The sequence below is a fragment of the Lagopus leucura genome, unplaced genomic scaffold (assembly GCF_019238085.1).
Source record: "Lagopus leucura isolate 7727_CA_CO unplaced genomic scaffold, USGS_WTPT01 Super-Scaffold_100002, whole genome shotgun sequence".
Classification (NCBI taxonomy): Eukaryota; Metazoa; Chordata; class Aves; order Galliformes; family Phasianidae; genus Lagopus; species Lagopus leucura.
This window is the reverse complement of record NW_024962263.1, coordinates 31,996,689-32,023,202: the sequence shown is the minus strand read 5'-3', so window position 1 is coordinate 32,023,202 and position 26,514 is coordinate 31,996,689. Positions and strand designations below refer to the sequence as shown.

The 26,514-nt window shown below is 43.1% G+C and overlaps 1 protein-coding gene across 1 annotated transcript in view; it reads right to left on the bottom strand.

Annotated features, from left to right (window-relative positions):
- Window positions 1–18,083, bottom strand: part of TMEFF1 (transmembrane protein with EGF like and two follistatin like domains 1) — a 116,550-nt gene extending 98,467 nt beyond the window's left edge. Inside the window, exon 1 of the mRNA XM_042868904.1 lies at window positions 17,900–18,083. Coding sequence (XP_042724838.1) covers window positions 17,900–18,083 — 184 coding nt within the window. The remainder of the gene's footprint in view (window positions 1–17,899) is intronic.
- Window positions 18,084–26,514: the final 8,431 nt, after the last annotated feature.

Genomic DNA, 26,514 nt, shown 5'->3' with positions numbered 1-26,514 from the left:
GCATGCCTTGTTGGCTGAGAGGAAGATTCTTAATGAACTGAAGGTACAGAGAGGGAGCACACAAGTGTAAACACAGTCAGGCTACAAAGGGGGAGAACAAAAGCATTGCCTGGGCACTCTGGTACAAAAACAGGAAAGAAAAAGCCCAGCTGGAGCTAGCAAGGGACATTAAGGTTAGAAAGAAACAATTCTTTGGGAATGCCATATGCAAGAAGCTGTTCAGGAAAAATGTATCTCTTGATGGATGGGGAAGAGAAAGGCAGCAGGCATCAAAGAAGAGGCTGAAGCACACTGTGTCTCTTTTGTCTTACAGGTCTTCATAGCCTGCTCCCAAATCACAGCAGGTATCAAAACCACTCAGAAAAAAAGGACAGCCAACAGCAGAGCAATAGGTTTGAGACTCCTTAGAAAAATCAGGTATGTTCATCTCCATCAGGCCAGATGGGTCTCACTGGAGGATCTGGGAGGACTGACTGATGTGACGGTGAGGCTGATGTCAATTACCCATGAAAGGCCAACATTGTTCCATCTTTTGGGAGGTCAGGGAAGAGGACCTGGAGTACAGTCAGTCAGCCATTCTCACCACAGCCCCTGGAAAACGTCCTCTCAGAGTCCCTCTTCAAAGACAGAAAGGACAAGGCTAGTAGAAACAGTCAGCAGTTGAAGGGCAGATCGTGTTCAACCTAGCTGACTTTCTTCCATGAACGAAGGGCCTAAAAGGAGGGTGGTGGCAGAGAAATGCTTCATTCAGACTTCTGACATCATTTCCCACAGCAGTCTCTTTTTTTAAGCTAAGGAAACACAGGTGGGACAGACAGACTGTTGAAGCTGGGCTGGAAAGGGCAGTAGCAGAGGACACTATGGCCACTGTGTCCTCAGCTTCCCTGTAGCCTGGGAAGGCTATTTCCATAAACACAAGGGAAAAAGCTATATGCTTCCAGCCGTGCTGCCAATCACCGCCTTGCTGAAATAGAGAGAGCTCACACCGTTCTTAGAAATAGCCTGCTTTGTGCCCTGGGTTTCGTGCTCATGAGCCAATCTGGCAGATGTAGATCTCGTAAGTTAGGTGATGAGCAGACCCCGAGAGATGCTGGGTTTGAACAGGTTAGGAATCATTAATCATTTCTATTACTTGTTTTATTAGGTGATTAAAGTCTCCCATTGAGCCTGTTTCCAGAGAGGCTAACCCTGAAAAAGAAGATTCCTCTGAGATAAAAGATTTATATTATGTTTTGCTTGGAATTGTTTTGTTTTTGCCATCCAAGGTGAACCTGATTGCTCTTTTTCATTAGCTTGCATGCTTTTCTGATTTAATCCAGCATTTTTTTTTTCCCCTACAGCTGTGTTGTGCTTTCTTCACTTGCTTTGTATCACTCAAAGAAGATACAGTAAATTTAATAGCTCTGTGAGGCTTATGTACTTTGCTATTGTTTTGACTACATTATCACCACCGTTTAATGATAATGTATTCTCAGTATTTTGTTTGCCAAACATGCAACTGTTTTTAACTTGCAATAACTGCATAAGCTCATTAAGTGCTGCTTCCCATTATGTTACCGTATTACTTTACAGGTTTCAAGTTTGTCAGTGAAATAAGAAGTTTAATTGCTCCTTGATTTCAGGAAAGACGGTGCTTAACATCTTGCATTTGATTCCTGCCTAATGTTTTGCTGCTTCAATCTCTGTCTATAAAAGCTTTCTTGCACTTAAATTCCTTTCTTGAAGATAAATTCTGCCATGTGGAATAGCAGAAATAAAAGTAAGTATCTTCAGTGGAGTGTAACATGAAGAACAAGGCAAATTAAAGAAGAAAATGAATCATACATGGTGCTTTCGTGCTGGCTATGGAAGACTGAAAATGGGAATAAACCTTTTGTGCCTGATGGTCTTCAGTTACACCAAAAGTCTGAAGGAAATTTCTCTAGTAACTTGATCTCATGCACACTCCACAGCATCTTCATCTTCAGACAGATCAGATCTTGAGTCCACAAAATTTCTGCCCATTATGCAGAATCATAGAATGGCTTGGGTTGGAAAGGACTTCAGGGATCATGAAGTCCAAAGCAGGGACAGGGCTGTTGCCCCCAGCAGCTCAGCTGTCCAGGGCCCCATCCAACCTGACCTTGAGCACCTCCAGGGATGGGGTACCACAGCTTCTCTGGGCAGCTGTGCCAGTTCCTCACGTCTCAGTGAAAAATTTCCCCAACACCAAATCTAAAGCTCCTAAAATCCACTGCTTCAAGGCAGTGGTAGAAATCTATAGCCTAACACACACTGCAATCACTGTGGCTGCAAATATATGCTTGGTGATTATATGGCTTGGAAGACAGCTTGCTGGTAGTGATGGGGAATAGTTTGCAGCTCTCCTCCTTATCTCTTCCTGCTCTCCATCTCACGGCACTGTCACTTCTGGTACCCATCACAACAGTCAGGAAGCCACTCATAACACCAGGAGAAGGGCAATGCAGCTGATGAAGAGTCTAAAGCACAAGACTTACATGGAGCAGCTGAGGGAACTGGGATTATGTCATCTGGAGAAGAGGAGGTTCAGGAGAGACCTCATTGGTCTCTACAACTGCCTGAAAGGAAGTTGTGGTGAGGTGCGGGTTGGCCTCTTCTCCAAGGTAACAACAATAGGATGAGAGGGAATGGCCTCAAGTTGCACCAGGGAAGGTTCAGGCTGGATATTAGGAAAAACTTATTCCCAGAAAGAGTAGTGAGGCACTAGAATGGGCTTCCCAGGGAGGGGGTGTAGTCGCCCTCCCTGGAAGTGTTCAGGAACCGTCTGGATGCAGCACTGTGGGACATGGTTTGTGGGCATGGTGGGGGTAGGTTGGGGGTTGGACTTTATGATCTTAGAGGTCTTTTCCAAATTTAATGTTTCTATTATTGCTGGCCCATTACGTCCTAGTGAGGGGACTTGGCTGACAGTAGGGTTTACTGAAGGCTGAAGTGGGCCAAGGTCTGTGGTGGGATGCACAGCCAGCAGCAGGAGAGTGAAATCATGGGCAAAGGCAATTCTTGGTAAGACCACATCCTAATCTGGGCTATCTTTCACATTTAAAATGTAAGAACAATAAAAAAACCATAACTTTCCCTTCCTGCTCTGTAAATGTGCTTTCTAGTGTTACTATTCAGCTGATTTTTTCTACAAAACAAATAGCATTAATATCTGTTACATCTGTATTATTTTCTTTTCCATCACTAAATACATACTCTTACCTAGCAAGGGAGAAAAGGCTGCACACATTGTTTCTGCAGGCTCCTTTGAGAGGAAATTTCAGGAACGTTCTCACAAAGATGAGAAAGTGATGAGAAAGCAGTTCTTACTATTTGAGCAAATGAGTCTGACCACCCAAGGACAGTCCAAAGCATTCACATTTCCCAACTTCTGAACACCTTCTTGGGCAAAGGCAGAGTTCTTTAATTTGAATGCAACTTGCAAATTCCTATACTGAAGTAATACATAGAGCTGGGACTGTGTGTTTAGTTAACATTGCTAACATTTTCCATCCTAATATCCTGTTTTGTTTATAGCACTCAGGCTTGTTGTTTAAATAGAAGATTCCCAGACATGCTGTTCTTAACAATCAAATCAGAGCACATATTTGGTTTTTTGGATTTTTTTTTTAAGCAATTATATCATTTGTACCATTAAAGGCACTTGAGCTTTTCCACGTCCTTACATAGGAGCTGAGGCATAAGCTGGAGTGATGGAGGTATATATTCTAAAGCTCAGACCATTGAATCCTCCTATGAAAAGTCCTATGAAAATGTAGGCTGCCAAAAGTGGCTGGACTATGCTTGACCCCAAGACTTGACAGAGAGATGGGGATTGCAGGGTCTTTGCTTTCATGTCGGTACATAGCACAATTATCTGTTTTCATGTGTCTGGTTCACGTAGGAGAACTATTTTCAATGGTATCCATTAAGCCATTAATTCAAGTGAGAAGTGTCTGCCAGTACATAATGATTTTAACCTTTCTCATTTAAAAAAAATCAGCCAGCCATGTGAGATTTCTGAATTTTCCCTAGCTGTTGGTAGGGAGAGTCTTTTTTCTTTTTTAAATGAAGGGAAGTTATGATAAGCCATAACAAAAGAGTGAACTAAGTACTCTGAAAGAAGATTCCAAAATAAATTTTGTTTGTTGCAATTCTAATGCCCTTGTGCAATGCTAGACAAGTTACTCAAAACAGACTTCCCAGACATACTCAGCAACTGGGGATTTCTCATTGTCTGACTGCATTTCCTCCCCCAAATAGGATGTAATAATTCACACCAGTGGAAGCTGTTCAGTAGTGCTTCGTTTTTCCCAACATTTAAGTTTACACAAAAAGGTAAGGTAGCTTTCAGCCTAGTCTAGTCCACAGGTGATAATTAGACATTTTTGAAAGTACATCAAAATTTACTGATTCTTTTCTTGAAGTAGGAAATTTCTGAACACAGGCTCTAAGAGCAAGATATTCTTATAATGTCCCTAAAAATCTATCCTTTCCAGTCCATTTTTTAAAATTAAGCTGCTTACTAAGTTTTTTGAGCAAAATTTGGATTTTCACTGATAAGAGATTATTAAGCAAATAGTACATCAGATCAGAAAGAAGATCATGCTGAGAAATAGGCTTCAGTGCAGAAGCAGCAACCAGAATGACATGGGAGATCTTCTGCAGCCATGTGGACAACGGACCGTCAGCAAAGGCAGTCAGCCTGCATGGCAAGCTCCTTTCTGCAAATATCGCTATCTAAAAGCATGGGAAGAAATGCCTGTTTCTAAACGAGTTGCAGAAATTAACTAGGAAATGAAACATGGACTTGAAAAAAAGAAAAAAAAAAGAGTTATCTAAAAGAGAAGAGTAAAGGATGTTGCAGTATTTGCCTTCTGAAAGATTTAATCCCAACACTGATTGTTCTACAGCTTTGGACCTTTCCAAGAAGGAAAGAACAGTACTACAACTGAAAACTTACTTAGAGGGCATCATACACCTGGATCTCTACGGTTTCTTTCAGCCTACATCAAAATCAAGAATTTATACAAATACCTTAAGCAATTGCTGATTACAAATGAAACACGAGGCACTTCCTTATTTCCCAAATATTATAATGAAGCCAATTCCAACAAGAGTATTTTCCACGCAGGAGATTGAAATGTAACGGTTTCCAAAATAATACAAAAAAAATTCAGTTTCCTCTTGTGTTCTGTTTCATTAGAATCCCTTAATGGATCTATAAATTAAAATATTACTGCTGTGTATTCTTGTGATACACATGCCTATGTAAAAATAGCAATGGAATCCTATTCTGTACACCGAGATTGGAAATAAATTAACGCTTGTGTAATATCCATGAAACATAGCACTCTGAATAGTACTGGAGAATAATTAGATTTGCATATTCTCTCTCCTCCAAACACCCATACACTATACTATTTAGGGATGATTTTGAAAACCATAATTAAACAGTCAGGAAGACCCTGGAAAAGTAGCACAACCACCAGTACTATAAAAGTCACGGGGAGAAAACAAACAAACAATCCCCTGGCCGCTCATTTGGGCTACTTAATGAATACTGGTAATGCCAGTAAGTTATGGACCGACAAAGAGCCGAGTCATAAGCTCTGCTGCTCTGAAACTTCAACAACTGCATCACACTTTTAACAAACAAATCACTGTTGACGACTTGTTCAGCTTACCGAAACGCATTTACCTCCCAGAGAGAGACTTGTCAGCTCAATCTATAGTTAATAATTCCTTTCTGCCTGCTCATTTATCCTTCCCGAAACACAAGGAGAAATATGATTCCCGAAGCTTCTGCTAACCCCCTCTGACAGTCTCAAAGGGATTTTCAGGGGCTGGGAATTTATCACTGTGCTACAGTGTGGGATCCTTACATTGTGCCTCGTTGCCATCAGGGTTGCAGGTACAAAGAGGGCCCAGGTGAATGAGTGAATGTGACCAACGCTGTGATGGCCAGAATCTGGGACAAAGAAATGCATTCTCTAAAATACAGCCAAGATGCTGCCTCTCCTCCGAATACGTTCATCGATCGCATCAGCTCCTGTCGTGCCACTCATGCAGCAGAAAGCAGGTGGAAATTATTCGCTCTTCCCACTGGGGATTCCCTCGGCAAATGTAACACCGGATTAGCCAGCTCATAAGTTGTCTTCCCAAGGTTCCCAGGGCTGAGGAGCCCTGTGAGCACAACCCATGCCAAAATGCACCCGGTGTCAACTCACAGCTCTTGAGGGAGGCTTCCTAATTGCCATAAATTAGCTGCTATTACTTGCTTTACAGCAGAGAGGCAGGGAAGTGGTTGGTTCTCATTTTGCCCTCAACTGGAGGTAGCATAGGACACGCAGGCTTTGTCAGCATCCTCCAGCGCTTGGAGAGGAGCCCCTTATTCCTGCAAATCCAGCAATCAGCCCGCAGAGAGAAGGAGCACGTGACCAGGATCACAGATGCACAACTGTATCTGTTCTGAATCATCTCACTTCTAAGGCACCGACGGGCCCCCTGCTGCTGCCATTCTGAATCTAACCTACCTCTTCTGCTCAAATGTGGGGCCATGGGCAACATCAGCCCTCTTCAACAATGTTGTGACCCTCTAAAGCAAGATACTTAATAAATACAGCCAGGGGAAACCCATGTATGTAAATAGCCACATGGCTAAATTCTGCCCTTCATCTCAAATCCATACAACTGAGAGGAAATAAAAGGCCAATTTCAGCCTCAAGGTAAACAACTGGTGATGGAAGTAGAGCTGCTATTTACACCAAGGTTGAGCCTGGTGCACTGGAGCTACGTAAACACAATTCAGCACAGTATCAGAAGATATTCTGACATGCTCTGCAAAATTTTAAGGTAAAACTGCCTCTCTGTCTAGGAGAAATACAGGTATTCAAGTCTATTCCTTTGCTATAGATTTTGTTACAGCTCCTGTAAAAGTCTATGGAATATCATCAAGTGTCTCTATAGTCTTAACCAGTATAGCCATAAGGAACTAGTATTTGCAGGCTCCTCCTGCTTACTCTATCAAATAAATCTGTTTGTTTGTTCTTTTATACATAGATAAATCATAATTATAACCTAGTAGCCTTTCTTTGATATTAAGCAGTGATTAACACTCAAAAAGTGCCTTAAGTAGTGGGTTTTACTCCTCTGGTTACATGGTCAGACAATCAGATCCTTTCCCCTTGTCTTTATAGTAATATTTCTCCAGGCAGCATTTAAAAGCAAATAAACCATACAAAGGAAAAAGCATAAATAGTAAGTGAAAGAATTTAGGCGGTATGCTGACATGATAAACAGGAGCACTAAACACTTCACTAGCTGTTCACCAAACTATCAAGAGAAACAGAAACCATATAAGAAACAAAATCGGAGGACAGTATGGCATCACAGTTTCCCATCTCTTCGACTGCGTTCAGAAATAAAAGACATTACTAGCAGAGGACTCAGAAGAGCAGTTTAAGGCAGCTTTCTGTAGCAGAATAACCACGTTGCAATCTACTTCTTTCATGTGGTTTGCTGAAGTAGAAGAGAGAAACTTTCGAGACCACTTATTTCAGGTATTAGCTCAGAAGCCCCTTTGCTGTGTCAAGCTTCAGGTGGAATCCGTTGCCAGGCCTCCACCTGTGTCAACCCCACAGCTGCTAGGCTTGGTCCTAAGCCCACACACATCGCCACCTCCCAAGAAGCCTAACCTGTGTCTGATCCTTAGAATTCAAAAATAGAAACAGAAGAGGAAACTGAGCACAGAAGCCACATTTTCTTAGTCTTCTCTGTCTGGACTTTCCATGAAAAGTCTAAGAAAATTCATGGAGCGATTTTGGTTGTAAGGATGGCGTTATGCTAAACTCTTCCACCCTGAGTAACTGAACGGGGCTAAGGAAGTGTTTTCAGGATTTTAATAGAAATAAATATTTATTCTGTAAAGTAGTACTGGTACCTTTTACTTAATCTTGTTTAGATTATTGCAAGTCCACTGTATTACAACTGTAAATAGCATGTAAATATATGCTACCAATAAGTAACTGGTAATCTGTGACTCAACACACTGTATATTTGGGGGTAAAAAAAAATTGTGAAGGAGGTAAAATAACTTCACATTTGTACATTAACTTGTATTTCCAGGTTTTGATACCAAATAATTTCATCATTATGTTTGAATAATTTGGGTTTTTTTTTTTTTGTTTTGTTTTGTTTTGGCTTTTTTTTGTTTGTTTAATATACTGTTTTTGATTAGACTTATGCAGTGTTTAACAAAGCATTATATTCATCTCTTCTGTCTTCTGTATGTCGACCCTTTTATTACAGTATAGTATCTTTTTGTTTTAATGCCGCTCTGCTGCAGATTGCCAGCTCATTAATTTTTCTGCTATAACACCCAAATCCCTTTCCTGATCAGTGTGCTGGATGATTGATTCCTTGCTCCCAGACTAATTTTTTACGTTGGACTGCATTTACCATCTGGTAGATAAATCACCCAAAACGCTCAAATTCTGAGCCTGGTTCCACAGTTCCTCTTTGTTTGCTCAGTCAGCAGCGTGAATATCACTTGCAAATGTGGAGGTTGTGTTCTCTCACCTGGGTAACCCTTCTACATTACAGACAAGGGTTTAACAAAGAGCACTGAGATAATGATATACCTCTTCTTGCTTAACAAAAACAAACAAAAATAAGGCAGCTGTTCTCCATATTTTCTAACCAACATTTCTGTTTCATACCTACGACAACTGCAAGATTCTGATGTGAGAAAGACTATTTGTTACAGCTCAGAACTGACTTTGTGCATTTCAATCACATATACATATTTCCACAAAAGCATTCCATGTAGACGTACAAACAAAGGGACATCCTTTGCAGATAGCTATGGGAGAAATACAATTAAACAAATTGCCTTCTCGATCCACCTTTTGTACAAGAAAAAAAAAAATCTATAATCTTAACTCTATAATCTATAAATCTTATATAAATCTATAAATTTAACTTAGCCTGTCTATTTTACTTTCACTTTTATAACCCTGAAATTCCAGTCAAGACAGGAAAAAGGGACTCTGCCCTATGGAATTATCTAGGTAAAGCTATGTGAGAAATGGAGGATGAAGGAAAATCTATCCTAAAACACCATGTTTTAGGAAGGTGACAGCTCATCTGCCCACCGCTGCACCTGGTATTATTGCTCAGGGGGACCCCGTTGGCTTTTCTAAGGATGTTTTGCTGCTCTCCTCTGCCCTGGAGAACCCACCTGGCACAATGAACTGACCTCTGCCTCTCCCAGAGGGATGAGAGATAGGCAGCGCACAACCAGAGTCAATGCTAATTAGCAAAATGTAAAGATTTATTTAGATCAGTGCTTCCCTGAGTTTTAAAGCAACAAACTGGTAACTACATACCAATTTTTATCAATCTATCTATAGAAATGCCTGTTGAAAACGCTGTTTGAGATGTCTTCATCAACCAGCTACTGACTTTACATCTTGGCCCTGAGGCTTATGTACACTTTAATGATTAAAATTTCTATTTCCAAAAACTTTCCCACATTTTGTATGGCTAATCTATTTTATTTTTTTTCTGCATATGCACTGACACATTTGGCTAGCCCAGACCTCAAGCTTTTATGTTGCAAATGGGAAGGTACTTGTTTGTACTAACATTTTAGAGGAAATTCAGCAACTACTGCAAATGATGCTTATCTAATCACTCATTCTTGGTAGTTATGTGTGAAACTGTACGTGCAACCACGGAGAGCAAGTACACCAAACACCTCCCTGTGCTTCAAGATTTTGCAGTGGGGCACTTTCTCACCTGCTGCTGAAAGGGGTTTTTGGGTTTTCTACAGTCATATGTAAGTAGATGTAACAGCAAAACCTCGCTGTGGTCCAGGTGCTCCTTCTCACATCATTAGATGCCACGTCATAGGAATTCAAGCAGTCTGAGGCAGGCTTTTTCATCTGCAATAGGCTGCTGAAACAGAGCCGAAACGTGCCAGTCTGGGAAATAAGCAGGGCTGGGCCCAGGGTGAGGCAGTCAGAGTTCTGAAGGTTAAGCGTTTCATCCCAAACACACCACAGCACTCAAGGGCAGATTAACCGGAGCCAGCCGCCTCCATCTGCTCTGACACCGGTCCCATGTGGCTGGGTGAGGCGTAAGAGGCCCTGAGGCCTTGCCTGGAGGAGCTCAGCTGCCACCCGCCAGCAGGTCGAGCACTGAGAAGGGGCAGCCCACCGCAGCCTCACGCTGTGCCTCCGGAGCAGACTGCAGAAGCCATCTCACAGCCCGAATGTCCTTGCGCTGTCTTGCCAAGCACTCCTTTTTAAGATGTTGATGCACGCAGCAAGGTCCCAGCCTGGCAGAAGTTGGCTGTTGTAGCTACGGAAAGGATAATTTCCCTTCAGAAAACTTACTGACAGTTCTGTCTTGTTCTTGATTTTCTCCTCTTTCATTTCACATGTTTTCCTGCTGGTCTTAATTAACGCTATTTCTGAGGCGTGGATGAGGATCCTGCCAGCTTGAACACTGTTATATAAAGTGACTGTTTCAAGACTGTAATTGCAACTAAATTTATTTTTATAATACTAAGTCAAAAGAGAGGCATTACGGGGATTTAATTTTATTTTGAACCTGATCCTTTAAACACTGTTGCTGTAACACATAATCTATTACCAGAAAAGACTCGTCTTTTCAGTCCTTAGAAATTGTTGCCTATAATTAGAATTGAAATTATCCTAAAATAAATCCTGATTTGCTAGTTAAACACCACCTCCTCATAAAACCACACTGTGACTAGTAAAGCAGTTGCAGAGCAACTTAAAAAAAAATGAAGCCTTGAAATTAGTTTAATAATAACTTTGTATCTGGAACAGAGGCATGCACCTCTGCAAAACCCATGCAAACTCCTGCTCAGCATCCCAGCCCTACCCAGTTGGGCCTGGGGACATAACAGGCTCAGAAAGAATTCCTCTGGTCACTTTGCTAGGTACTCAAAGAGCTTTGCTGGCATCATGCCCCCAACTTCACATAAGACAAATGTTCCGTGGTAAGAATCTTAGTGGAGACACAGATCTGACTCTTTTTTCTTTTTTCATAAATAAATACATGCACTGAAGAACATATGACCTGTGATAAACACTTAAATATCTAATGGTGCCACCTAATAATGAAAGATGAAAGAATTCTGCCCTCAGACCCTCTTGAAGCCAACTGTGAAGTAAATTGGAACTAAAGGTATGTTGTAGTTGTTCATCAAGACAAGGAAGCAGATAATGAGGTTCTTCAGGTAATTTTAATTTCATCAGATCACATTTTGATTGCTGAACTTACCCCTAAACAATTTTTTCTGTATCTTTTTATCCTTTCTGGAGGAAAAATATTACAAAAAGAAGAACCATTTTGTCAAGAAATGGCTTCAAATAATAAAATTTACTGTGGTTTTCTTTTGTACAGTATGCTTTTCTCTACACACTCAGGATCTACAGAACACAACTCCACACTCATGCTTTTCCTTTTTTTCTTCCCATGTTTTTCCGTATTTCTAAATTGTTAAAAATTCAAGATGATCTAAGAATAAATAACAGCCATTAGAAGAGAGGATTATTTAGTCTATAACTGATTATTTATTTATATTTAATTGTTATTATCTAAAGCTATTCTTGTGATAGAATGATTTTTATTTTTATTTTTGTTTTTTTTAAGAATAACAAACATAGAATTTCCTTGGTCTTTAGCTCTATTAGATATTGCAGATAGCTTACAAAGAGACAGGCTTACTCCTCAAAAACACAACATGTCCTCTGTCACCACATTTATTCCACAGCATCTGCAGGGACTTACCAGAAAGGATAAACTATCATCTACAGTCAGAAAAATAGATCCTTTTTCAACAGCCTGGTGCTCATCATCTTTTCTTCCCCAAAAGTTACATCTATAGTTAATTTGGAAGGTACTTCTCCTATCTCCTATATGGACACATGCCAAAATCTGGCTATGGGATGGAAAAGTCACAAGCACTTTCAGCTTGCTGATCAGTGATGGAATACGATCATCTCTTTACAGGAAAAAGGAAAATCCAGCCTCCTGTCAATATCTGTGCTATTCTCTGCCTTCCTCCTTCTTCACTCAAAGACCCTGAGCGCTGATTTTCCTTTTTCCAAATCCAAGTAAATATTAACTTTTCCCTTTGTCCAGTGCACTGTCAATTCTAGAAGAAAAACATCAGACTCTAAGTACAAGTGCTTATCCTTGCATCAACAGCAATAAAAGTGCCTGACAGCTCTTAATAAAGATGGTTCTTGTTTTCCCTGTAACAGGAGTTATCAGGAAGGTCTCGGTACAGAAGGAAGGTTCTCTTGGCAACATTTTTCATGACTGCTCTTTTCTCCATTTCAAGAAACAGTAAAGAAATTGGATCCCATCCAGTCTCTTCAGTCAAGCTTCACTTACTCCATAGCAGCATCAGTTCCCACTAGTGACAATGATGGAGTGACACCTGTTATGAGATGATTTTCTGTTATTCTGACACTTTCAATTCCACTTTAATTACCTTTTCACTCTTAATTCAGCTTTAGAATCTGCATCGCAAGGACATTCCATGGCTAAATAATTACACTATAGGGAAAGAAATACGTGCATGGTGTTCTCTGAGTATTAATTTCTCTTTTTAATCGTTCTCACTTTCTCCTCATAGCTGCTTTGTATTCATGCCTTATGATAGTTTCTCAAAGTGATATGTAACCTGACTGAGTCTGGATCATTTACTTCAGAAGTTCAATTGGCACAAACACATATCACAGTTTGCTTGGCTTGACTGTTGTAATTCATCTGCAGGAGCATAAGTCATAGTCTCAGATAAAATAACCAATTATTCAAGTCCATATACCATTTCAGATCAGGTTTGTCTATGCAAAAAAACAAACAAACAAGACATATATTTCTTAGAACAGCTAGGCTAATTTACCTGAACCTGTATCTCCAAACCATCCCCTGCTTTTCCATTCTTGCCAATCTGGCTTCACACTATTAACACAAATTGATTTGGTCTTATATAACTTAGGGTGACACATTAGAACCAAAAACCCCACTTAGTTCATCTTTACAACAACAATCGGAAAAAAAAAAAAGAAAAAGGCATAAAGAGTATGCCTGTTGCAGCAGTTAAGCACAGATAAAAGCCAGGCTTGAGGCTACATCAGATTCTGGCTGACAGAGTCACGCAGAGCTCAGGCACAAACAAGGGCGAGCTCTGGCAACAGCAAGCGTCTGAGGTTTATGTCATCCCACTTTGTTTTCTTGTGGACCAGGTGGACTGGGCACAGCTTTATGTTCTTCCCTTGCACAGACAGCGAAGGGACAGAATGGATCCAAGCTTCGGATAGTGCAGAAGCCTAGACCGATAAAGATGTACACACAACTCGCTTTGGCCAACCCACTCTTCAGCTCAGCTTTTCACTTCACAGAGTAGATGTTATCAATGTGAGTAGCTTTAGACTCCTGCTTATCCTAAGGAAAAAGGTGAAGTACTCAACTGCAATAGCTCATATATAATAGATAACACATCAGAAAATAGAGATATTTTATCCTGGTTTGAACTCTAAAACTGCAATTAGCCAATAAATGTAGACAGTATTTTTGAAAGAGAGCCTATCCTGGACATATCCTAGATGCTACTGAGATTGAAAACCTTGCAAAGGCAACTGAGAAGTCACAAGCACCGAGTTTGTGCCTCAAACATTTTGCTCCTAACTCTAACAGATCCTTGTTTACTAAGTTTTTGGCACTTACTTTTTAAGCTTCTCAGTGTCTCATCCTGTTAACTATCAAACAGTTTTGGAAGGAAGGAGACATAGCAAAGGCAAGGGCCACACTCAAGGAGAGAGAAAAGCAACATATTTCAAGCATCGCTACTTTGGTTCGGCTTCAGTGACCTTTGTTTTTACCACTTCCTACAATCCCCACAAGCTATTAAGCACTGAACAAGTCAGCAGCACTAGCAGTCCACACACAAACTACAGATGATGTGTTATTCTTCACTGCTGGTCCTTGATTACTGAAGGTAATTTAAAAAACATGTTGTTAATATTATCATGTAACATATTTTAAAAATACATTACATGCACCACATCAAAGTAGTAAAGAGATGACTTGTGCAGATAATTTTTTTCTTAATATGTTTATGCTGTGCCACTTCTGCTGACACAGCAATGATAATCTTGGGGATCCTTGCTATTGTGCCTGGAGAACAGACTTGATATCATCTAACAAAATAATGGAAATAAATAGTGGCTAATTGAACAGCCTCTGCTGCATGACAAGGAGATGGGGAAACAACAATATCAGCAGGAGAGAACAAGGACAAAGACTTTCAAATTCTGAACGATGGCAGATTCATCAGTGCTAGAAAGCAAACAAGAAGAGAGGACCAAACAAAAAGAGATCTTTTTTATCTATGTTACTACATGCATCTCTAGCAACAGTGACAGAAGACATATTTTAAATGCACTGCTCCCTCCTTGAGTGTGTGCAAAAATGAACAATTAGTGTAATTTCTCTCCTTTGCTGTTATACTACTTGGAGTTATTATCATGTTCTGGGGATGCTCCTGCCTTATCTGCATGAGACTGCCATCTCCCGTTGCTCTTCCTGCTCACCTTCTGTGCCCTTCCCAAGTCTTCTATCTCTAAAGCTCTGCTCACACAAGGAGCAAGCACGCAAGCACAAACATGCTTTGAAAATGTACATACAACGTGGCTAATTCTTGTTATCCTTTGTGAGTTGTTCCCATTCTCAGCTTTCTATCTTTTCTCATGCAGCTTCCTTACTCCCTTCTTCTCATGTACTGGTCAACCAATACTTTCCGCTCCCATCCCTTTTCAGGATCCTCTTGTTGCCCAGCATCACGATGCTTTCAATCCACCTCTGATGTCTACTCTTCCTTTCTCATCCTACCATATCATAATGCATGAATTTTGCTTGTGCTTGCTGTACTCCTGATGGTTCACCACTTGATGTTCCCTGCTTCACCGCTCTCTTTTGTCTATTTTCACATTCTCTGTCTAATTTACTCTGTGAATTATTTCAGGGTAGAAACCATTTTTCTAAAGCATACTGAAACTTAAGGTAATGTGTATGTGATGAAGGATTGCTCCCCTATAGCTTTCTCTGCTGTTCTGTCTAAAAATTTATAAGCTTTTTGACAGGTTATAGTTCCATGCTCAATAAACAGCACATCATACTCTCCACTATCACCCTACACACAGGATGGATACTTTCCTTTGTCCAGCTCTCCCCTTTCCTCTCTCTAATCAACATTTTCCATCTACTTCCATCTTCAAGCTATTTCAGAGACCTTATGATTGTTGCAAAGAAAGACTTTAATGCTCCTCAGAAGGGTAATCCTGTGGAAGACCACATGTCCTTTACTTTTCCTTGGCCTCATCCAGTCCTCAATAAGCTATTTTGAAACAATTTTATCTTTACAGACATTGCTCAAAGAGACTTTAAGAAACCAAGGGCAGCATATGGCCTATAAGACTCATAGGAAGTGTGTGAAATCATCCCAACAAGCATATATGATCACATAAAGGAAGGAGCAGCTGAAATGCATACCAACAGAGTTATATTGCTGCTAACTGGAATCCCGAGTGCTCAAATTTAAAGCAAATCTTACTGCAATGCACTGAATTTGGGCAGTTGCAATAAAATGAACCCCCGTGGCTGCAACACACCTCACACAGGGGATCCATCCAGATTGAAACTGAAGAGTGCAGCATGGAGATTACCAAATCCAACTCATAAACTAAATCTATTTTATACTTCCTTTCCCAGTCCTTATTGAGGACAAGACTACCAGAGCAGATAAGCAGCAATCACACCATCCTGCTTACAGCCATTGGGTACCAGAAGCGCTGCACAAGATGACTACAAGTAAATCTGGCAATAAGATAACACCTCTAAAACATCAACCCTAACATTTGGTGCCTGTTCTCTTTTACAGAAACAAAACAAAACAAAACCTACATCCCACCAACTGTTTTATCCAGCATTCTAATTAAAATCAAGTTATTTCAGTTTTCTCACTTAGCGAAGCAGGACTGACGGATAAACAAATGCACAGAAGTCCACATCACATCACCAATTAATGGCAGCCATGTCCAAATTCTCTGTTTCTTGCTCTAATTGCTTGATTATATGATCCTCCTTTGGCCATTGGCAAGGCATGATGCCATTATATCAGAATTTAACAAAAGATGGAACTGCAATGCCTGGGCAGAAGGGAGACAATCAAGGCTAGAAAAGCCATCTGAATTTATATGTTATCTGCCCATGCTGTCCACCTTGCAGTGCTCTTTTGCTACAGCAAACTCTTTCTTTAGCGGCATGCTCCAGAGGAACTAAGGAGAGGACTTCAGCATTTCCTAACAATTTAACAGAAAATAAAGGTAGCTACATAACCGAGTGGTGAGGAAATGCTACAGCCTCAGGGACCAACACAAAAAGTTTAAGAAACTGCTCCAGGGCATTCGGTCAACCTGATACAAACATCAAAATGACAAAGTAATAGTCAAGGTCTGGATTCCGCTCCTCTGAGCACAGAAAGTAATTATGTGAGTCCCAACTTCTGAAGAAAAAGCTGTCACAGAATTCTAAGTTTGTTGCTCTGTGCAAACAGTGAGGTGAGCAAGGCAGTCCACCGAGAACTGCTGATGCTCCACGTGTACAGGGAAGTCATCTCTGGCAGGGAGGGACCTACCTGGTAAAACTTAATGAAGCCGTATTGGGATGAGCAAAGGGAAAACCTGTCCCAGACACCACGTATTGATATCAGGCTCTTTAAAATCAACGAGGAAAACCGAAACATCACAATCATGTGTGAAGCAATTACCACACAACAGAACCTGACTACTACTGCCTTTTTAAGCATAACTTTTCTTCCACATTTTTACAGTGACACCACAACCAGTGCCTGCCATACGTGTTGTAGATGGCATGTATATCTGCTTCTGTCTTTTTGTACTTGATGGTGTCAGCCTGGATGCCCTCTTCCAGCAGTGTCCACACATCCCACATTGTCTTAGAAACTTCCTCCGATATTTCTGATATTTCACACTCCCCCTCGCTAATTTATGCCCCTGCTCTTCTCCAGCGACAAACACGACTCTGACCGCTGAGCCGCTAATGCCGGCGACACACTGACCTATTAACCCCTCCTAAAGAATGACCACAGTATTCCTGCAAACACAATACAGAAGTCGGGCAGCCGCACCGCAACGGTGTTGCGGTACAACGCGCGGACGACCAAACCGGATGAATTCAGACCAAATAAGCACACCGAGTGCGGGCGGCGGTGAGGTTTGTTCCTCACTTTGTCACGGCTGCGGTCCGGAGCCTCGAGGACGGAGCTCCCCGTGCCTGGGCTCAGTTCCGCGTCCGCTGCACACAATGGGGCGGGAGGCACGGAGCCGTTCATCGCCTCGGAGAAGGCACGGAGCGGCGCGTCCGTCCTTTGTGGGGAGCGGCGCTTCGGAGTGGGGGAAAGAGGACGACCTGCCCTCACCAGGAGGGGCTGGAGGGGAGAAACGTGCCCTGCTAGCGAAACGGAAACTTCATACGGTATTTACTTTGCCCCGCTTTACAAACGGCCATATCCCTCACGATGCACGATGATGCGCTGCTGTCACGCCGAACCAACGCGCTGAAATCGCACCGCGCCAGCATCTCTCAATCTATCTGCCTGTCTATCTATCTAACCATGCACGGAGCCAGCCCCATCCCAGCGGCGCTCGGCCGCCCGTCCCTCGCCCCGCGCAGCGCCCAGCGGAGCCCCCGGGGCAGCGTCTCCCCTTTGTTTTCCTCCGCGCCGCTCCGCTCCCCCACGTGCACGCGTGGGCAGGGCGGCGCGGGGCTTTACCTGAGCAGTTGCCGCCTTTCCCTTTGCCGCCGCCCTGGCACTCGCCGGCGGCCAGCGGGTGAGAGGCGCGGGCGGCGGGCAGCGCCGAGAGGGCGAGCAGCAGCAGGGCCGAGGCGCAGCACAGCCCCCGCGGGGGTCCCGCTCGCGGCGGCGGCCGGGCGGCGGCCGGGCTCTCCGCCACCATGGCGAGGGGCGGCGGGGGAGCGGCGGGATGGCGGCGGAAGGGCCCGCAGCCTCAAGCGGAGCCCGCGGCGCCGCCCGGGCAGGACCGTCCTTTCTCCGCCGCGCCGGAGCGCACCTTCAGCATCCCCGCGGGGAGCCGCCGCCGCCGGGCAGGGCCGGGCAGGGCCGGGCAGGGCGTTGCGGGACTCGGGAGCGGTACCCCGGCCGCGCTCCTTTGTGCGCGGCGCCCGCCGCTCCGCCTGCAACAAAGGGAGCGGAGCCCGGCGGTGCGCTGCCGCCGCCGCGCAGGGGGAGGAGGAGGAGGAGGAGGAGGAGGAGGAGGAGGAGGGAAAGAAGAAGGGGGGGAGGGGGAGGAAGGAGCGAGCGGCACACGTGACGGCAGCCCCCTCCCCCGGCCGAGGGGAGCGAGGGGCTACGCGGGAGGCGGGGGGAGGACGGCTGCGGTCCCACCGCGGGGAGCGGCCGGAGCGCTTCGCTGCGAGCCGTGGGGCAACGGCGGAGTGCGGAGCCCCGCTCGCTTGGCGGGGGCGTTCCAAGCCGATGGCTTGGGGTCGGGGCAGGGACTCGTAACCCAGAGCTTTTAACCGCCTGTGTTGTTTTTTTTTTTTCCCCGGTCACCTCCGAGGGGATGCTCGGCGGCCGGCAGCGCAGGACGGGTATCCCAAGAGCCGGCTCAGCGCCTTGCTGAAAGTTGGGGGTGAACTGACAGCGCCGTCACCATTTTTACATAGGGAAAGCACAGACAGTATCTGTGCCTTCAACATGGTGTGTTTTTTTTCCGCTGTCACTTATACTGTATGCAAGTTTTTTAGCCCTCTGTGCAAAGCATCCCTCTGTGGGAGCAGAGCTGCCCATTTCTCTCTGTTGCTGCTGCTGCTGCACGCCGCCTTCTTGCCCCAAGACCTGTGTGGTGGGACCTGAGCGTAGCCTGCCATCAGAGCAGCCCCAAGTAAGATCACAAACATAGCCGTGGGTGCAAGGAAGTCAGGCTGTTGTCTTCTTAAATGTGATGACGAGCTGCGTCCTGGACCATTAAAACTGAAAGAGCTGTTTCCTTCCGGCATACACGGAGCTCAGTGCCGACTGCCCCTGCCATGTAAACGTTTTTCTGTAATTATTCGCTCCCTTTGTTCGCTGTGATGCCAGATGTCAGCAGACCCCCGCTCCTCAGTGAGGTGCAACACGTTAACCTGCTCTGCTGGCACCAGGCGCCGAGCGAGGTTAGTTAAAGCTTGCTCAGATGTCTGTGTGCTGCAATCTGCTCTGCTAAGTGGATAAACCCCTTGGATCATTAGGCTGTGGGGCTGGCACAGAACTCGTGTTTTGAGGCTAGCACTTCTTTTTTTTTTTACTGCTATCATAGAATCATAGAATCATAGAATGGCCTGTGTTGAAAAGGACCACAATGATCATCTAGTTTCAACCCCCTGCTATGTGCAGGGTCGCCAACCAGCAGACCAGGCTGCCCAGAGCCACATCCAGCCTGGCCTTGAATGCCTCCAGGGATGGGGCATCCACAGCCTCCTTGGGCAACCTGTTCCAGTGCATCACCACCCTCTGTGTGAAAAACTTCCTCCTAATATCCAACCTCAACCTCCTCTGTCTCAGTTTAAAACCACTCCCTTGTCCTACCACTATTCTTGGTCTCCTCCTATAATTCTGGGACCAAGAGTCCCAGACACAGTTTCAATTCAGCTTTCTTCCACAAACAGCTGACATGAAATATAACATTTTTTTCACAGATTATTGCAATGGATGAAGTCTCTTCAGTGTCTCCCAAGACAACTTTTTCTTCATACAGGTAGCATGCTTTGTATATGCCCAAATCACAGCAATGTTCTGGGATCATGCTGTGAGCAACTAATACAGGCGACTACTTCTCCTGGTCTGTCATTCACAGTCTGTAATAAAAATGCTTTTTATAAATGTCTAAGTGCATGACCTTATTTTTTCTGTTATTGAATTTCATCTCATTTTTTGTCCTTCCAGTTCCCAACAGGATGTAGTTACTGGAAGGCCAAGCCCAGAGAGTGGTGATGAATGGAGTTTGTTAGATCCAGCTGGTGACCGATCACAAGTAGTGTTCCCCAGGGATTGGGAACACAATATTAAATGGAACATATTAAATGGAACACAAGTAGTGTTCCATTTAATATCTTTATTAATAACCAGGGACAAAGGGATTGGGTGCACCCTCAGTAAGTTCGGAGATGACACCAAGCTGGGAAGAAGTGTTGACCTGCCTGAGGGTAGGAAGGCTCTACAGAGGGATGTGGACAGGCTGGATTGCTGCGCCAATGGCATCCTGGCTTGTGTCAGAAACAGTGCAGCCAGCAGGAGCAGGAAGATGATATCCCTCTGTACTCACCTCTAGTGAGCCCACACCTCAATACTGTGCTCAGTTTTGGGCCTCTCAATACAAGAAAGACATGGAGGCCATGGGAATGTGTTCTGAGATGGGCAATGAAGCTGTGAGGAGTCTGGAGCAAAATCTTATGGGGAGCTGGAAGAACTGGTATTGATCAGTCTTGAGAAGAGGAGGCTCAGGGGAGACCTTATCCTCTCTACAATCACCAGAAAGGAGGTGGTAGCAAGACAGGGTTGGCCTCTTCTTCCAGGTGGCAGTGATAGGACAAGAGGGAATTGCCAATTCCACTCCACTCCAATTGCACCAGGGGAGGTTCAGGTTGGATATTAGGAAAAATTTCTTCTCAGAAAGGATGTCCAGGGAGGTGGTGGAGATGTCCCTGGAGATGCTGAAGAACCATGTGGCTGTGGTACAGAGGGACATGGGTAGTGGGCATGGTGGGGATGGGTTGGGCTTAATGACCTTAGAGATTTTTTCCAGCCCTATTGATTCTGTGGTTCTATGCTATCTTGGAGATGTTCTGAATCTCATTTGTCCTGACAGTCCTGCCCAGAGCACTCCGGCTTTCATGTTTATGCAAATACATGCAAATTAAAACTCTTGGTCCCAGGACAAACTTTAAGAAACAGTAATAGCGACTTTTCCCAGTTTACACGTTCCCCTTCCAGGGCTGCATGTTGTCATTTGCGGTGAAATCCCAGCTGAATTTGCAGCTTTGTTTCAGTTTCCCATCTCTTTCAGCTTAACTAGGCAATCCCTGTGTGGTATCACATGAAAGCTTTTAGCAAGTCCACACAGACTGTAAGTAAATCTCATGAGATTTGTGGTTTTTTGGTAGCTTGGGTGTTTTGTTTTGTTTTTGTTGTTGTTGTTGCTGTTGCTTTTTTTCTGGACTCCTGGGATAAAGGCTAGAAAAGCCATGCCTGAGTTGTGCTATCTGTCTGGAGACCTCTTTAGCTCAGCTTTAAGTGAGTGATACAGTCACACTTGATTGGCAAATTCACACTGTGCCAGCTGGGTATTCATTCTTATTCTGTTCTCTGATATATATGTTTAAAAAAAAAAAAAATCCCAAACCCAAAAAGCACTAAAAAAAATCTAAACACTTTCCTGCCAACCAAAGTAAAAGAGTTCTAGAAGAGTTTGAACAAGCTGCTTTCGCAATACAAATTTCAGGCTGAGGGAATGCCACACCATAGAAATGACAGCTCTGGTATTTCTTTGAGATCATGCTAAACTCTGACGCATTTGGTACCTTTCATCTTTGGCAAGTAAAGATGACTTTATTGCAATTATACAATAATTCAACTTCTGCTCAACTCCAACTGCTCTCCTGCAAAAGGAGAAAGCTCCACAGATTGTCTAAAATTGTCATCCTCCGCAAGCTCTTGAACACAAACAGCAGTTTTTCAGCTTGCTGCTGGTACATGTAGCACTTCTGCTCTCCCTTCTTTTTCTCCAGTAATATTAAGAAGGAAGATGCACAACCAAATGGAAGCAGGGAATATGCAAGAGCAGAGAGAAGCTGCCAGACCGGTGAGGGAGGTTGCATTTGCTAGAGATCTGGAAAAAAGTATTGACATGTGGAATCAAACTCAATAACCCACGTAAGGTTATAAAGCAGGTATGTTTATTATGGTGCCAGGTGTGAGGGAGATAATTCTTCCTAACTCACACACCAACAACTACATTTGCATTGGATTACATAAACGGCGGGCTGAGCTTGCTTAAGCCATTCCGAGAACTCATCATAATATTCCAATTAGTTTGAGGAAGTCATTATAATTCGTTCCACCTCCACACACATGCATGCTGCTCCCTGGTGGTTGTGGGCAGGGGTCTTCAAGTCTTCCTCATGAAGGCTTCCCAGTGTACTTTTCACCTTTGGCTCGTCCTATGGTCTACATAACCGCAAGATTGCTATAAACTAGCTTACATCCTGGTCCTTACCACAAAGTTCTTGCTGTGTCAAGTTATAGCTACCACAGAGTTCCTGTTGCTGTTGCATCACTGCTTTATGTCTATGTGTCAGGTCTAGTCAGTATAGATACAATTAGTTGTGATGGCACCGGTTTATTTCATCTTAGGCTACAATATGTGGAACAGAGATCTGTAATTTACTGAAATTGTTATACTGTTGTCTGAAGCCCCATCCACCCCAGTGCATGAGACATTAAAATCCTGCCCTTACCAATCTTTTTGCCGGAAAATTGTACTTACAAATCCCAACTTTCACTCTTAGCAAAAATAAAAAATCCAGCTCCTGTATTTGTGAAGAAGACATAAAAAACGTTAACATAGTGTAAACTAATTGTGTTTACAGAGTCCCAGCATGGCTGAGGAGGGCAGAGCCCTCTGGGCCCATCAGGTCCCAGCCCCGCTCCAGCAGGGCTGCCCAGAGCAGGGTGCCCAGGCCCATGGCCAGGAGGTCTGGAGATCCCTGAGGAGGAGACCCCACAGCCTCTGGGCAGCCTGTGCCAATGCTTGCTCATCCAGACAGCAAAACACCATTTCCCGATGTTCGGATCTCAACTCCTGTGTTTCACTTTGTGCCCACTGCCTCTTATCCTGAACCAAAGACCTTGCTGTCTAACCAAATCTGGAGTCAGCCTCAAGACACAGCAGTACCGTCATGCAAACTGTTTCATTATTGAATTTCATTAAAAATGCTCAGTTTGTCCAATAGTTGAAACCATTCATTTGTCCACATTTTTTTTTCTGCTCTTCCTCGATGCCCAAACTTGTAACTGACACCTACAGTCACAACTCGAAAACCAAAAGAATGCTCAGTATTTTGATCTCACTGCATTCTGAGAATGTAAAATGAGTGGAAAATCAAAACAAAGATGAAGAGGTTATGCCATTTAGTGCCATATGTAGTTAATTAGCTATTGAACTTCATACTTCGATGGATTCAGGTAAAAATTATTTTTCAGTACTATTTTCTCTGCATTATTCCTGTGTGCTTCAGTAATCCAGCATGTGGTCCACAATTTAGGGCAGGGTCCCTATGTAACACATGGGAATCCATCCACACAGGTTTGTCTTACCACATGCTGCCATGCCAACACCAGTTTGGTGAAGTTTCCCTGATTGGAAGATCCTTACTGAACTGAAAGCACATTCAGCAGAGTGCTTTCTCACTCCTCTATGTCTACACTGGCCTCAGAGCAGTACTTGTCCTATGTTAAATTTCTGTTTGGTCCAACTCTTGACCCAGAACCTTGATCAAGAAATTCAGATATCAAACACCTCACAAAGCCAGTCCCATCCCATTTAAGCTAATTGTGGCTCTGGGACAAGAGACACTGACTGTGGGATATTGGACATTCTGCAGATCTCCCATCTAATTCCCATATTCCTTTTCCAATGCACAAAGCTGTGCCAGTGCCTCACCAAATTCTGAGGCAGCAGCGTCTCCAGGTTAGTTGTTCTTAGGAAGCTCTTGGTTTGCTGTGTTACTCTGTACTGCTTCTTATACTTATAACTCTTGCAGTTGCGTTGCATCTCATTCCCCAGAATTTCTTTTCTTTTTTTTTTCAGCTTGAGGAGTTCACCAAAAACCCATCTGGGTCAACAAGATGATTTTTAAGAACCATGCTAGAGATACATTTCTTCTCATATCTTGTCACTCTCATTTCACCTCACCCCTAATGTAACAAGTCCTTGTTCCCACACTGGCCTGCTGGCCCACATGTGTCATTGAATTTGCTGTCACAACATCCTCATGTGAACCGAGAAATACTACTGAGCCCATTCTGCAGCTGGGAAAGCTGAGACACAAAGAGGTTATTGGGGTTTCTTTCTACATGTGGGTTGCTTTATGTTATTTTTTCAGCAATAGTCATGGGACACAAAGGATTCTTCAAAACAAAGTGTTTATCCTTCAAAACCCAGTTTCAAACACGTGATTTTCCTTCACATTTTAGTTCCTCCTGACACCAATGCCTTTATTCTGAGAAGTGTCATGAGCAGCAATGGAAGCTGCAAAGATTGCCAGGGAAAAAATACGTTTGCCCCTTAGGTGTGCCCACCTCGCACTGTCACTGCACATGCATTATTGATTCTCACTTGTCCATTCCAAACAATTTTTCTCCTTCTTTGGCTTCTACAATAAAATATGAGCTGTCATTTAGTGACTTCACATATTCAGGTCTTTTATTCTTTCCTCCTTGATCAATTCTTCAACACATTAATTAATTAATTAATGTACCATTTTCTCTGTTCATTCTAATTTGTTGACACCTTTTTCTTTCGAAAAGATATTGCCAGACTGTAACTGCTGATCAGTGAAAGTGATTTCCAGACGTTGATAAATGCTTTTGTCTCTTACTGATTGGATCGTTTCAGTTCTTCATGAATGTGGGCCCCAGTGAATCCTATCTAGACTGCAGATAATTCACAACACAGCAACAGTATATGCTCCTAAGGGTACCAGGAAGGTCACACATTGTTCAGTTCTGCAGTTGCTACTGTATGCATAAAACAATGCAGATTTCTAGTTCTTCTTCCAGCTTTTGGCATCTTCAAATGTGAAAATACAAATATTCCACTGAACCTGGGCTCTACTGTCCCAACAGCTTTCTGTATTCTTAATCAAATGGGTATTTAGGGTTTTTTGAGTATTATGAGTTGCCAATTATGCCCCTTGCTTTGAGAAAACCCTTCATGCTGTTATTTGCAATTCTTAATCAAACTGTAAAAGCAGATTAAAGAGTGACATGAGTTATGCTGCATTTAGCTGTCTCCAATGACAGTATGTTATATAGTAAAATATTCTCAAACATTTTTGTCGAGGGGCTCTGTAATTTCAGTTTTATTTTGTTTTAGTTTCTGTTGCAGAAGCACACAGGCGAATGCAGCACACTACTTGTCAGCCCACTAAAGACGTACAGAAAGGGAATATTACCTCCCTCTGCTGTGACAGCGTGTAATTCAGAATTGCATAAGCTTTTCTTTATTGCTATATTGCATTGCATTTCCCAGTCTAATTTTCTCCAGCCTTCTGCTGTTCTCACTCTCTAATTTTGCATAACTTTTCAAAACATTAACTATTTTTGTGATGCTGCAAGTTGATTTCTATTGTTACAAAACTGCATTCTTATCTATGGCTATATTTCTCCGGCTTGTTCTATTACCAAACTGCCCAACCTTCATTTTCTTAGTTGTTTTAATAATGTTTTACACAAAAGAAATTGATTATGTTGTTCTTGCACCACATTATACATAATGCTTATAAGCACAGAAGCAATTACATTATCTTTATGTTAATATGAAACTACCCAAATAGAAAAAAAAATAATCGCCAAGGATAATGCAGGACAGTAAAGTTGTGTATTTTTTTTTAACGTGCACCACAATTGCAGCTTATAAAATAAGAATTAGGCAAGGTGCCAGCTCTAACTTAATGCATGCTCAGGTTAATGAGAGATTAGGCCTGGAATAATGACATTCTTAAATGATAACATACTCTTATCTTGTTTCCCCACAAAAATTCAGAAAGAATTTCCAAATCTCATGGAAGCCCAGTGTGTGCCCATTAACATAGTAATATGCTTTTTGCAGTGGAGCACATCACTAAGTATTTGCAAGCCATGACTTATAAATGGAGGTTTATTGGATTTCCAGAACCTTGTGAAATCTCCTTTGGTGGATAATAAAGGCAAATGAATAAATTTCCATAGGAACTTGTCTAATATGATTACATTTGTATCAAGAAATATGAGGCTGTGAGGGATTTAAACTGGCCACCGCATCAGCTCTCCTGCTCTGCATTCCTGTCTATTTCCTGGAAGTTTTCAATGTAAGAACAAGACCTGTTTGTGATGAGCTATGATGCCATCTGATGAGTGAGCATTAGTGCCCCTTGGTGAGGGCACACCTGGAAATATGGCACTTTTGCCAGACAGCTAATAGTGGTTTTACAGTGAATTAGGATGAATCATAGAATCATCATAGAATGGCTTGGGTTGGAGGGACCTCAAGGGATCGTCAAGCTCCAACCTCCCTGCCATGGGCAGGGCTGCCAACCTCCCCATTTAACACTAGACTGGGCTGCCCAGGG